Consider the following 14,455-nt stretch of genomic DNA (forward strand, 5'->3'; position numbering starts at 1 on the left):
TATACTTCCTCCCTTACCACCATTCAGGGCCCCAAACAGTCCTTCCAGGTGAGGCAACACTTCACCTGTGAGTCGGCTGGGGTGATATACTGCGTCCGGTGCTCCCGATGTGGCCTTTTATATATTGGCGAGACCCGACGCAGACTGGGAGACTGCTTTGCTGAACACCTACGCTCTGTCCGCCAGAGAAAGCAGGATCTCCCAGTGGCTACACATTTTAATTCCACATCCCATTCCCATACTGACATGTCTATCCACGGCCTCCTCTACTGTAAAGATGAAGCCACACTCAGGTTGGAGGAACAACACCTTGTATTCCGTCTGGGTAGCCTCCAACCTGATGGCATGAACATCGACTTCTCTAACTTCCGTTAAGGCCCCACCTCCCCCTCGTACCCCATCTGTTACTTATTTTTATACACACATTCTTTCTCTCACTCTCCTTTTTCTCCCTCTGTCCCTCTGAATATACCCCTTGCCCATCCTCTGGTTCTTCCCCCCCCCCGTCTTTCTTCCCGGACCTCCTGTCACATGATCCTCTCGTATCCCCTTTTGCCAATCACCTGTCCAGCTCTTGGCTCCATCCCTCCCCCTCCTGTCTTCTCCTATCATTTTGGATCTCCCCCTCCCCCTCCAACTTTCAAATCCCTCACTCACTCTTCCTTCAGTTCGTCCTGACGAGGGTCTCAGCCTGAAACGTCGACTGCGCCGCTTCCTAGAGATGCTGCCTGGCCTGCTGCGTTCACCAGCAACTTTTATGTGTGTTACTTTAACAAAGAAAGCCCACCAGTTCTTTGCTGTGACACCAGCTGAGGTTGAACAGAATAGGAACAGGCCCTTCAGCCCTCTATACCTGCACCAACCGTGGTACAAAGATAATTCTACCTGCCTGTACGTGGTCTGGATCTCTTTGTGTCTGTCTAAGTGTGTCTTGAGTATATCTGTGGTTTCTGCTACTTTCTCTTAGTTCACATTTTCTTTTGACATGCAGGATACCATTCGGCCCGTTGAGTCCAGACAATCCCATACTTTATCCATTACCCATTCTCTTCCTCCATGTCCTCATATCCTACCACCCATCTGCACTGGAGCTCATTCTCAGTTGCCAATAAGCAAACTCCACATAGACAGCACCTGAGGTTAGGACTGAAACTTGGTCTCTGGTGCAGTGAGACAACAGCTCTCCCCGCTGCACCACTCTACATGCTGATGATTCCCAACTAGAGTATGTTTGGCAGGTTTTGATTCTGTCTGCCAGATGTTCTCCAGTTTCACATTTTATGATTTGCTCATAAGTTGTTGTCTTGATCTCAATTAACCAGATGTACCTTAAGTCTCAGTGCTGATGTCATTTTGATTTATGGCTTGTTTGATGCCAATTTTGATATCAGGGTTACAGAACACTTTCATCATTAAACTTTCTTTAGTACAATTTCCATTCCTTATCAGGCAATTTCACTGACCATTAAATATAAGGCTTAACTTTCTTTCCCAAATTACTCTGGAAGAACTTCAATTGTTTGAGCAATTTCGGACAGCTCCAGTTTGTCTCCAGATGTGGCAGGGGTAACCCCATTGTTACGGAGCAATACGCAAGACTTTGGAGAAACTCAACAGGTCTGTAGAGGGAAATGGACAGCTGACGCGCCAGGCCAAGACCTTTCATCTGGACCAGTCTCGATGAAAGTTCGTAACCTGAATCATTAAGTTCATTACATTCCAGTAATTGTTACCTAACTTGTTGAGTTCCTCCTGCATTTTGTGTGTTGTCCCAGATTGCATCATCTGGATCTTGTGTCCAAAGGCAATTGTGAAACGGTGTGCACGATGAGGCAAACACCCTGCAGTGGAATGCAATGATTACACTGACTGGACGCACAAGCAATTGCAAAAGCTGGAATCTGGATCAAAAATCCAACTACTTTAAGTACTCAATAGGTCAGGCAGCATCTGTGGGAGGCAAAGGCATGGTTGATGCTTCAAGTGTAACTTCGCCTGATCCACAGAATTCCTTCAGTTTCGTTGTAAAAGCTATACTATTGACCTTGTGATACAGAGTTCTGAAATTGATCAAAATTGCAGATGAAATTTAGCAACATAGTGGAATATGGAGCAACATATGATCTTTTGGATGAGCCTAAAACATCAACAATTTCAACCTTCAAACCCCCACTTCTCTGCCCTCACAGATACTACTCAACTCTGAGTTCCTCCAGCAGGCTGCTCATGGCAGTGATTAGTGGTTTTGCAAAGAAGTTGCTTTAGTGGCAAACCTTTCATGAGACTGGGCATTGCAGAGTACTTGGCAAAACAGTAGTCTCTGTTGCATCATAAGAAATATGGCAGCTAATTTTTCAGACCCACCAAGTCAGCACATGTAGCAATGTGGCAGTGACAAGCTAATGTTATTTCAGTGTTTGAGGGATGTGTGTTGATCATATAGCTGTGTTCTTCGTTGTCAGGCCATAGGATCCCTGGGTCTACATTCCAGAGCAGAGGCTCGCAACCTGGGGTTCACGGATCCCTCTGTTAATGGTAGGAGTTCATGGCATTAAAAAGGTTGGGGAACCCCTGTTCTGGAGGAAATTGAACTTTGCTCTAATATCTCATCTGAAAGTTAGTGCTTTAACCAGAAAAGTTATTGCGACACAAGAAACTGGATGCTGGAATATGGAGCTAACAAACAATCTGCTGGAGGAACACAGCAATTCGAGCAGTATCTGTGGGGCGGGGAAGGAATTGTCGATGTTTTGCTTTGGGTCCTGATGCAAGGTTTCAAAGTCAAAGCCTTTGGAGTAATGTCCACCCAAACATCTGACCCCTGACCCAGTTGAAGGGTCTTGGCCCAAAACCTCAACGGTCTATTTCCCTCCATATATTCTGTATACCCCACTAAGTTTCTCCAGTGTTTTGTGTATTGTTCCAATGCAGTAATGCTCAAAGTGCCATCTTTCAGAAGAGATCGTAAACTGGGATCCCATCAGTTCTTACACCTGGTCATAAGGTTCCTTGGCTATGGGACTTGAAGTCAGACTTGGAGTATTATCAGCTGATGCACAGCCATCACTGTGCAGATGAATTAAGTTTACTTGGTTATTTGCTGTCCAAGTGCTTGAAGTCTGAGTCAAAATAGTGAGAAAGGTCAAAAGGCAAGAGTTTTGATTTGAATGAGTTAGCCATTGAATTCTGTAGTCGTTTTGCAAGAGTAGCAAGATGAAGCTCAGCTGCTACAATAACTAGTTCTCTTGATGAAGGCTGGTTTCAATCAGGCTCAGGTATCCCCAGTGAGTAAATTAAGAGATTGAGATCTTGTAGTGTGTTGACCTGCTACACTTGACTGTTGGTGCTGGAGCCTGCTCCTCAAGACTTTAACTAATGATGGAAGTTCTTTGTAAAAAAAAAAGAGACAAGGACAGCATTTGCTTGGATTTCATCAGTCTTGCAGTTAGTTACAGAGCATGGAAACAGGTCCTTTGACCCACTGAGTCTGTAACACCCATCAAACACACTGACTGATCCCATTTTATTTTCCCCACATTCCCACCAACCCCTCCCCCCCCCCCCCCAAAAATTTTACCACTCATCCCTACGCACTATTTCTTAGAGGAAAATGAACCACAACTAGAGGGTGTAGGGCTAATGTGTGAGTGAAACAATTTTAAAAGAGACCTAAGAAGCAACTACTTCATGCAGAGTTTGGTAGGCATATAGAACAAGCTGCTAGAGGAAGTGGTCAAGGCAGGTAGAGCATCGATATGTGAAAGACATTTGGATAAGTACATAGGTAGGAAACGTTTAGAGGAATACGGGTCAAACACGAAGAAATGGGACTGTTTCAGGTCAGAACCTTGGTTGGCGTGAATCATTTGACCTGAAAAAGCCCATTTCCATGCTGTATATTTTTATATTAGCTACACCTTTTAGGATCACCTGAAATACATTCCCCGGAACTGTCACAGTACTATATATGAGTAATCATTGCACAGTGATCAAATCACAAGAGATTCTACAAATGCTACAAATCTTGAGCAACACACAAAATAATTGAACTCAGAAAATCAGGCAGCATCTATGAAGGGGAATAAACAGTTGATGTTTCAGGCCAAGACCCTTTGTCAGGATTCAAAGTGTTGTCTGATCAGTTTGATTTCAAATTTGCCCTTCCTTACTCTAGTCCAATTATTCTTTGAAGCCTGTGTTCTTACATTGTACGAGTCTTTAGTTTTTAATGCTGCCTTCCCCTGTTTTAGTCCTGATATTTTTCCTGTTTTAGTCCTGATATTTGGGCAAGTTTCCTTTCTGTGGACTCTGTCTACAATTCTCGTTGCCTTGATAAAACAGCCAGTGTAATCAAAGGCCTCTCCCATCTCGTCCTCCTTCAAAGAAAGGGGCTTCCCTTCCTCCACCATCAACACTGCCTTCACCACTCTTCAATATAGCACACGTTGGCCCTTACCCCATCCTCCCACCACTACACTAGGGATAGGGTTCCTCTTGTCCTCACCTATCACCCCATCAGCCTCTGCATCCAACACATAAATCTCTAACCTGCTATCTCCAATGGGATCCCACCACCAAGCACATCTTTCCCTCCACCCCTCTTTCTGCTTTCCGCAGGGATCACTCCCTATATGACTCCCTTGTCCATTCGTCCCTTCCCACTGATCTCCCACCAGGTACTTACCCTTGCGAGCAAAACAAGTGCCACACCTGCCCCTACACCTCCTCTCTCACTATCAGTCAGGGCCCCAAACAGTCCTTCCAAGTGAGGTGACACTTCACCTGTGAGTCTGTTGAGATCACCTGCTGTATCTGGTGCACCCAGTGTGGCCTCCTGTATATCAATAAGAACTGACGTAGATTGGAAGGCCTGCACTCCATCCGCCACAAAAAGCAGGATCTTCCAGTGGCCACCCATTTCAATTCTACTTCTCATTCCCATTCCGACATGTCAGTCCACGGCGGCCTCTACTGCCGCGATGAGGCCGCACTCAGGTTGGAGGAGCAGCGACTAATGTTCCATCTGGGTAGCCTCCAGCCTGACTGCATGAACGTCGATTTCTGGAACTTCTGATAATTACCCCCACACCCTCCCCCCCCCCCCCCCCACCGTTCCCTATCCCTGTTTCCCTCTCTCACCTTATCTCCTTACCTGCCCGTCACCTCCCTCTGGTGCTTCTCCTTGCTTTCTTCTGTCCTCTCCTATCAGATTCGCCCTTCTCCAATCAACTTCACAGCTCTTTACTTCACCCCTCCTCCCCCCCTCCTCCCGGTTTCACCTATCACCTACCACCTTGTACTTGTTTCTCCCCTCACTCCACCTCCTTACTGTGACTTCTCCTCTTCCTTTCCAGTCCTGATGAAGGGTCTCAGTCTTTAATGTCGACTGTTTACTCTTTTCCCATAGATGCTGCCTGGCCTGCCATTTTGTGTGTGTTGATTTGGCTTTCTGGCATCTGCAGCTTTTCTCATGTTTGTGGAGAACCTGGGTTGTTTTTGACTGCAGAAAGTTAAGGGGCAGGTTTAAAAACAGCATGCAAGGCAGAAAAGAAGGTATTGGGGTTAATTCCTTTTTCCAGCTCTCGGTCTGTAGCCTTGAACTACTCATCCAAGATTCTGATGTATTTCTGCTTCAAACACTTTTGAGTGGTAGCTTTTAAGTGAGAGAAGGTCAGATAGATTGTTGCTAAAGCTGGGGAATTTTAGTCAAGAGAGCAGACTTCCTCAGTTGTTTTCTTTGGCATAAGGGAGGCTGAGGAGAGGTTGGGATATACAAAATTTATGGAAGGCTTAGAGTGATGATAGAAATGACCCGTTTCTCTGAGTTCAATAACTAAAGGACTTGGAATGAGGAAAATTATCAGAAGGATTAGAACATTGACTGTAGGACATAGAAACAGGGCCCTTTGGGCCACCATGAAGTGCTGAGCGAGTTAAGCTAATGACACCTAATCCCTTCTGCCTGCACACGGCCCATATCCCTGCATTCTCTGTATAGCCACCTAAAAGTCTGCATTACTTCTCCCTCCAGCAGCATAGGTTCTTGATTAGCCAGGGCATCAAAGGATATGGGGAAAAGGCAAGGGAGTGGGGATGACTGGGAGTATTGGATCAGCCCATGATTGAATAGTGGAGCAGACTCGATGGGCCGAATGGCCTACTTCTGCTCCTATATCTTATGGTCTCATTAACACACCTGGCAGCAGATTCCGGGTACCCACCAGAATCTGGTTTATTGTCACTAACGTTAGTCATGAAATTTGTTTTGTAGAAGCAGTACAGTAGAGGCATAACAAATTACTAAAAGTTAGAATAATTTAAAAAATCAACAACACTCACAGTATATTTAAAAAAAAAACTATCCCTGTACAGCTTGGCACCATAGTTGCCAGACACTTGGACCAAAGGGTCTGTATCTATGTTTCTGTGACACTACCACCTTTGAACTTCTCCCCCCTCACCTCAAATGAAGGTCCTTTAGAGTTAGTCACTTAAACCCTGGGAGAAAGATGCAGGCTATCTACTCTGTCTGTGCCTTTTATAATTTTAAGCGTTTTTTAAATCAGGCTTCCCCTCAGCCTCCACCGCTGATGCAGGGTTTTAAGCCAAAACGTGGACAATTCCTTTCCTCCCACAGATGCTTCTTGACCATCGAGTTCTTCCAGCAGATTGTTAGTGCTTTCTTCACCAGCACAATAGGCTGAAAGTGCTCTTTTAGTGCTGGAGGTTTTAACAGTGATGCCGGGCAATCTGCTTGCCTGAGGAGTACAGAAATAAATAGTATTACGTCACTTTGTCATCTTGGGTAGAGGATTACATCTAACTATCTCTGTATCAGGACAGGCTGACATTTCACTTTGTGCTGACATCAGCCAAGCTGTTTTTGAACGCCTGAGGTTGACCATGAGGTCACGTTATTGGAAGGCAATAATGGGAAAAGTGGCGTCCATTCGAATTGGTTTCAGTTCATGGAATGGAAGGCTGGCGTATGCTGCACCATCCCCTGTGCAAGGTGGGGCATGTGACAAGTTACTGTTGCAGAATGACTTATACTTGTGATTATACTAATATATTGTGTTAAAAAGGGCTGCTTTTCTTTATTGAACATCTGAACTACTAGCCATCCTTAAAGGGGAGCAACTTGGTTTTAAAAGGGATGTGTAATAACTTAAACACATAACAATGTTACATCTGTCATAAAGTCACAGGCAGATTCAGCATAGAAATAGGCTCTTTGGCTCACCTCATCTAATGCCGAAATGCCAACCTTGTCCATCTAACTAATCCCTTTTGGCTATGTAAGCATTGTATCCTTCTTAGCATCTATCTAAATTCCTTTTGAACATAATTATACCTGATTTCATCACCTTACTGACAATTTAGATATCAACCATTTGGGAGGGGTTGGAGAGTGGGGTTAGTAATTTGCCCTTCAGAACTCCTTTAAAATACTTGCTTCTTCAACTATCTACATTATCTATACCTTGTATAATCTTACATACTCTGTCAGGTCATCAAATCAGTCTGTTTCACAATATGAAAACAATCCCAGCCTATCCAATTTCTCTCCCATTGTTAAAGTTCTCCAATCCAGGCAGCATTTTGGTGAATCCCCTCTATGCATTCTCGAGTGTAATCATGTCCTTCCTCACTTTTTTAGGGTCTTTTGAGGGTTGGAGCTTGTGCTCGGTGGCAAGTATGCGTTATCTTGTCATGCATAGAGCTTGGAATGTGATTTTTGACAATGCTCCTTCAAACCCTAATTGGTAGGTACAGTATTGTTCGTTCAAACCCATTGTCCTTGCAACTTGTCACTCAGCCTGTCACCAAATGAAATTCAGAAAGATGTAGCTCATGGCGGCATTCAAGATGGCACAATTGAACCAGAGTAATACTGACCTTTTTATTTTGGTAATTTGCAATTGACCAGTGGCTATGGTCAATTGAGGGGGAACATGATGGGATCACATCTTAAAGTTTAAACAAAAAACATTTTTTTCAAGGTATCTATGGGATGTGGGTATGGCAGGCAATATCAGCATTTATTGTTCATTTCTAATTAGCCTTATTGAGGCAGATGGCATCTTCATTGTTGCATCTGTGGGGACTTGGGCCACACTGAGCGCAAGCAGCAGTTGCTTTCTGAGGTGAAACAAGTGAACCAGGTGCCCTTCACAACAATCCAGCAGTTTTATGGTGACATGGGCACACGAGACTCCAGGTGTTGGAATCTGCAGCAAAAACTAAACTACTGGAAGAATTCAGCAGGTCAAGAAGCATCCAGTCCTTGCATATCACTGTTACAGGATTATTGACCAGACCGCTTCTATGTTAGGATGGAACCTTGACCTGACACACTACCGCCGCTTGGCCTTGGACCATTTTGTCTGCTTGCACTGTACGTTCTCTGCAACTGTAACTCTATAGTACATTCTACATTCTGTTATTGCTTTTCCCTTGTACTAACTCAATGCAGTGTTGTAATGAAATGATCTGAATGAATGACAGACAAAACAAAGTTTTCACTGTACCTTGATAGAGATGACAATAATAAATCAATTTATGATTTACCAAATGTCTCCACAGATTGTGCTTGACCTGCTGAGTTCTTCAAGGAGTCTGCTTTGTTTTTGCTCTGGTTTCTTGGGGTTTGTTGTTACTGGTTTGCTTATTCTAGATTTATTTAGTTACTTTTTCGTCAGCTGCTGGGTTCGCATTTGAACTCACCTCTGGGTCAATTGGCCAAACCAACCAACTTCGGTTGTTCATCCTGTAACTTAAACATTTTGCTAGCAAGTTCTATAGAGTCTTTCACTTCGTTACTGTCATACCCTCCAAAATACTCATCTGCTGGTGCTTGCAGTTCATTGCTGCAAGGCCTTGGAGTGTACTGAGGGAGCAGGTCGGATGATCCTCTCCTTTGCAGTAGAGGCCTGAGGGAGCTCAGTCACCTTGGGAGCAGGTCAAATAATCCCATCCGTTGCCTGAGGTTGTATGATCCACAGTTTTTGCAGCACAACAATCTGGGGAGGATTTGTTTAAACCCATGTGTTAGGTACCTAAACATATTGCTCAAATGTGTTTTGTTGAGATAAATCACGGATTTCTCAAAGCCCATTATTAACAGGCAGAGGGTATGCTTTTAAATATTGGTCAAGGCCATAAAGGAACTGGGTAACATGTGTTTCTGTTGCTCTCCATCATTTCCCCCACAATTTGCTATCTGCCATTCTAAAGTGAAAGGCTGTAAATCTCCACATTTGCTGTCAAGCAAAGGTTGCTGATTCAGTGCTAATATGTGACGTGATAAATGCTAGCAGGTGCACTGAGTGACTTAATCATCTTCATACATGAGTGGAAGCTTCCAAAACAGCTTAAGTAGATTTGCACTTGCAGGATAATAAATTGGGAAGACAGGGTCTGTGCTGTACAAAGCATGGAATTCTCCTGTGGTACTCCTTAACAATACTTGAGAAATAGATATTGATTGCAACTTCCTGTCTCCCTGCATAATATGGTCTGGAAAAAGCAGAATGGTACTTTCCCTCAATGTTCTGCCGTTGTCATTGAATCCTTACCATTCAGCTTTAAGTGTGTAACCCACAGATTCACCAAGCACTTCATAGAAGGAGTCTTAGAGTCCAACAACACTGAAACAGGCCATTCAGCCCAATTAGTCCCTGCTGACCAAGATGTCCATCTAAAATGGTCCCATTTGCCCATGTTTATGGCATGTTCCCCTCTAACTTTCCTATTAATGTACCTGTTACATTACTTTATTCTACCTGCCTCAACCACTTTCTCTGACAGTTCGTTCCATATATGCAACAACCTCTGCATGAAGAAGTTACTTTTCAGGTGATTTTTAAATCTTTTCCCTCTCACCGTAAGCTTTTGCCCCCCTGGTTATAGACTCCCTGGCCCTGGGAAAAAGACAGACTCCTAAGCCCTTTTGAAATCTCCTACTGCACGGAACCAAAACTGGACAAAACACTCCAAGCACAGATTAACAATGTCTTGTACAACTGCAACATAACGTCCCAGCTTTCTATACTTGGTGCCCTGATTTATGGTCGATGCACCGAAAGCCTTCTGACCACCCTGTCTGCTGATGACACTAGTTTGAGCAAACTAGGTACTTGTGCTCCTTGGTCCTTCTGTTCTGCCACACTCCTCTGGGCTCTGATGTTCACTGTGAAGGTCCTATCCATGTTTGACTTCCTGAAATGCATACCTCGCACGTATCTGAATGAAACTCCATTTGCCAATCCTCACACTCTTACCCAGCTGATCAAGAAGCAGCTGTAATTCCTGATGACCACCTTCACTGTCTGATACTGCCTTTTGTGAGTTCAAGCCTCACGCCTTAAGCCGCAAAACTTAAGAGGTACTGCATTATTGGATGAGACACTCACTGTAGATTTTTGCTGCCTCCTCAGGGCAAGCTGTAAAGATCGTTGTTGTTGCCAATGTCATCTGCACAGTGCTAGGCCAGGGAGCTGAAAACAGAATGAATCTGCTGATACTGGAAATCTGAAATTAAAACAAAGTACTGAGAAAACTCAGCAGGTCCAGCAGTCTCTGGCAAGACAAACAATTCAATGCTTCAGCTCTAAGACCCTTCAACAGAACTGGGAAGAGAGAAAATTGCTGGATGAACTCAGTGGTTCAAGCAGCATCTGTAGAGAAGGGAAACCAGTCAACATTTCGGGCCAACGACTTCTCATCGGGACTGAGTGAAAACATTGAAACAGGGGCTTCCCTTTCCTCAGATAACTGCTAGAAGGGCTGAGTTATTCCATCATGCAAACAAGAGGAAATCTGCAGGTGCTGGAATTTCAAGCAACACAGATAAAAATTGCTGGTGAATGCAGCAGGCCAGGCAGCATCTATAGGAAGAGGTACAGTCGATGTTTTGGGCCGAGACCCTTCATCAGGACTCGGGTCACGGCCTAAAACATCGACTGTACCTCTTCCTATAGGTGCTGCCTGGCCTGCTGCGTTCACCAGCAATTTTTATGTGTGTTGCTTGAGTTATTCAATCATTTGTGTTTTGGCCTCAATACCAATGAAGGTGGAATGGTGTTAAATAGAGCAATTGAAATTTCTCCGATTTAGTGTGAGATGAGTAAGGGCAGTTAAGGTCCACTGTGTAATGTGTTGCCAATGTTGTGTAGTCTGCAAAATATTGTATAATTTGCTTACACAGACCCACCTAACAGATTAGGATACAAATGAAATCAAATTGATGCCAGGTAGAACATTAAATTGTACAGTGCTGGATCAGGTCCTTTCACTCACAATGTCTGTGACAAGCACAATGCTGAATCAATCCAAATCTTTTCTGCCTGTGCATAGTCATTATCCCTCCATTTCCTGCATATTTCCTGATGAAGGGTTCCGCCCTGAAACGTTGACTGATCGTTTCCACGGGTGCTGCCCGACCTGCTGAGTTCCTCCAGCGTGTTGTGAGTCCTGCATGTTCATGCCTGTCTAACAGCCCTTCACGGTTCCAACTTGCTACTTTAGCTCACTATATTGTGTGCACATTTTTTTTGGGTACTGATCATGGTAAACTTCAAATTCATTTCATTTGTGGCTGATTTCTTTTCTTTTCTGCAGCTGTCGGAAGGTGGGAAAGCTGCGCAGGCCAGTATTGAGGTTGGAGATGTGGTTCTGTCCATTGACGGGGTCAGCGCGGAGGGGATGGCTCATCTGGCAGCGCAGAACATGATCAAGGCTTGCACTGGATCTTTGAAACTCATCCTTCAGAGGTGAGCGTCTGTCATCCATGTTTCTGGCACCCAACTACTCTCATTGCTTGTGTTGTGAATCAAAAGAGAATTGTTTTGTTTAGAAATTGGCTTGTGAAATTGGGAGGGTCACCATCTTTAATAATGGTCACACCAGTGCATAAGTAATGAAGAGGCACCGGATGCCCCCCACTTCGTCCAAGGTCATTGATTCCTCAATAAAGCTATGTTTAGTTGACTCTAAATCTCTTAATTTAGCTGTGAAGTTGGGCTCTGGGGTGTGGGAGATTTTCTTTATACAAATAAGCAAGTTAACACCAGAGATGAATTAAATTTAATACAAAGAATTTGGTTGGAGTACATTGGTGTTTTTAATAAATGGCTCACTTTCTAATTTCTCACGATTAAGTATGTAAAACTATTCCTGATACATTATTTATTCCAGCAAAGGCCATTTACAAAACTATTTCACTGAACTGAGTGTGAGGTTTATTGAGTGATTGTTGTCTTCTGGAGTTTCAAGGTCTACTGCTACCCTGTAAATTGTTGGAATGGTGGCAATGTAGAGAGGATGAATGGCCTCATTCCTTCTCTATTGGGAACAAAATCTGGGAATTGCTTACTATCAATTTGAGTGTTGTGCAGATGAGGGGGTGTGTTGAGAAGGAGACCTAACAGTTTTTTTTCTGGCTGGTTGAAGCAGTTAGCTCTGCCCATGACCACAAGGGAGTAAGATCAGTAGTAGGCCATTCAACCTATTAAACCTGACCCTGCCATTCAATATAATCATGGCTAATCCATCCCAGGTCTCATCTTCTCTGTCAGTTCCCGCAGTCCTCAAATGCATGATAATTGAAAAAATTATCTACCTTCTAGTCCCCTAGCCTTCATGGACCTTGGGTAGAAATTTCCTTAGTTTCTGCAGCATTGTGTATTCATGTTTCCCTTGTAAAGCGTGGGTTTACTCGGAGAAATTTGCATAGTCTCCCTCTCTTAACTCTGCACTCTCCGCTGAAAAAATGACAGGTTGCCTACTTCACACAGAAGCTTGTCTCCCATTGTAGCTGGTGTGAGCGGCAAAGCCAAATCCCTCTCCCTGACGCTAGTGTGGGTTAAGGTAGGGTGTGGCAGAGGAGGGTTCGGGTAGTTAGAGTTTGAATGGAGAGTTGTTAGAATTGTAATAGCCACTTCAAATGAAAACACACTGTTTGTTATTCTAGCAGTTGTGGGAGTGATGATAAAAAGCAAATCAGATTCCAAGTGTTGAGAGTTCATTGTAAGTTGTATGTTTTAAGTATTAAGATGGAATGCATGCTTTTGACATCTTGAACCCTGTAAGGCAAACAGCTCCTCTGTTTAAAAGCACCGATCTGCAAGTCCAGATTCTGTTCTGAAAGTAACTTGATCATTGGTAACTGAAGATGCAACCCAAGCTAAACTGGGTACTTGTCCTTTGAAATTCTTATGGGGCCTGATTCTCATTCTTGAGCAAGGCTTATAAATTGTACTTGGGTTATTTGTAATATAAATGCTTAAATTTAATTTGGATAATTGTAAGATTCTGTGCATTGCCTGTAAGATAGCTGCGCAATTGGTGAGGTACAAAATGGAGAATACAAAATTGATGTCAATGATCAGGAGAGGCAAAACCTACTGGCTCTCAGAATCGCATACTATCAGTCGTGGGTGCAAGGGTTGCAAGGTGGGTGCGGTTTTTATTGGAACTGGTTTATTGTTGTGACGTACTGAGGTACAAGCAGAAGTTTTTCATTCTGCCATCCAGACGGGTCATTGCATACATAAGTACTTACAGGTAGTAAGAAGGAAACGGAATATAGTGTTCCAGATTGAGGAGGTAAAATGCAAGAGTCATGACAAAATTGATAGGGAGATCAGTAGCTCATCTTTTAGATTATTATTATTATTAGATTATTGTTATTATTATTGTTAACACTCTATCTTATAGAGAAATCACTGTAATTCCATTTCACCTTGATTATGATCCAGGTAGGTATTCAGATGAAAACACACTCTAATTCATTTTGCATTTTAGCTTGTTTGCTTTTGAGTGAGTGATCACTGCTTTGCAAATAACAAAAATATGAACATAGAATAGTACAGCACATTACAGGCCCTTCGGCCCACATGTTGTGTCGACCCTCAAACCCTGCCTCCCATATAACCCCCACCTTAAGTTCCTCCATGTCTAGTAGTCTGTTAAACTTCACTAGTGTATCTACCTCCACCACTGACTCAAGGCAGATTTTTTTCTTGAACAATGAGTGTAAAATCAACTTTCCCTTTTGACTTAAAGTTTTCTTCAATCTACCAGCACTTCATAAAATTGGCTCATGTTATTTTCATTATGTAATTGGTAGGGTTAGTAATAGTGAAGTTATTTATTCAGTCTTAATAGCATGGACTAGAAGGGCTGAGATGGCCTGTTTCCGTGCTGTAATTGTTGTATGGTTATTGTTAACGTCGATCATAATTATTGAAGTTCAAAGTTCAAATTCAAAGTTCCATGTAAATGTATTACCAAAGTACATATATGTCACCTTTTACAACCCTGAGATTCATTTTCTTGTGGGCATTCACAGTAAATACAATGAAACCCCATAGAATCAATGAAAGGCTGCACCCAACAAGACAAATAGCAATGTACAATAGACTGGTCAAATACAAAAAGAAAAAAAAATAAG

The 14,455-nt window shown here is 43.2% G+C and overlaps 1 protein-coding gene across 12 annotated transcripts in view; it reads left to right on the forward strand.

Annotated features, from left to right (window-relative positions):
• Window positions 1-14,455, forward strand: part of LOC140196738 (PDZ and LIM domain protein 5-like) — a 261,799-nt gene that overhangs the window by 76,073 nt on the left and 171,271 nt on the right. For all 12 annotated transcript variants that reach the window (XM_072256439.1, XM_072256443.1, XM_072256444.1 and 9 more), the window contains one exon: window positions 11,623-11,774. In XM_072256439.1, coding sequence (XP_072112540.1) covers window positions 11,623-11,774 — 152 coding nt within the window. The remainder of the gene's footprint in view (window positions 1-11,622; window positions 11,775-14,455) is intronic.

The sequence above is a fragment of the Mobula birostris genome, chromosome 4 (genome assembly GCF_030028105.1).
Source record: "Mobula birostris isolate sMobBir1 chromosome 4, sMobBir1.hap1, whole genome shotgun sequence".
Classification (NCBI taxonomy): Eukaryota; Metazoa; Chordata; class Chondrichthyes; order Myliobatiformes; family Myliobatidae; genus Mobula; species Mobula birostris.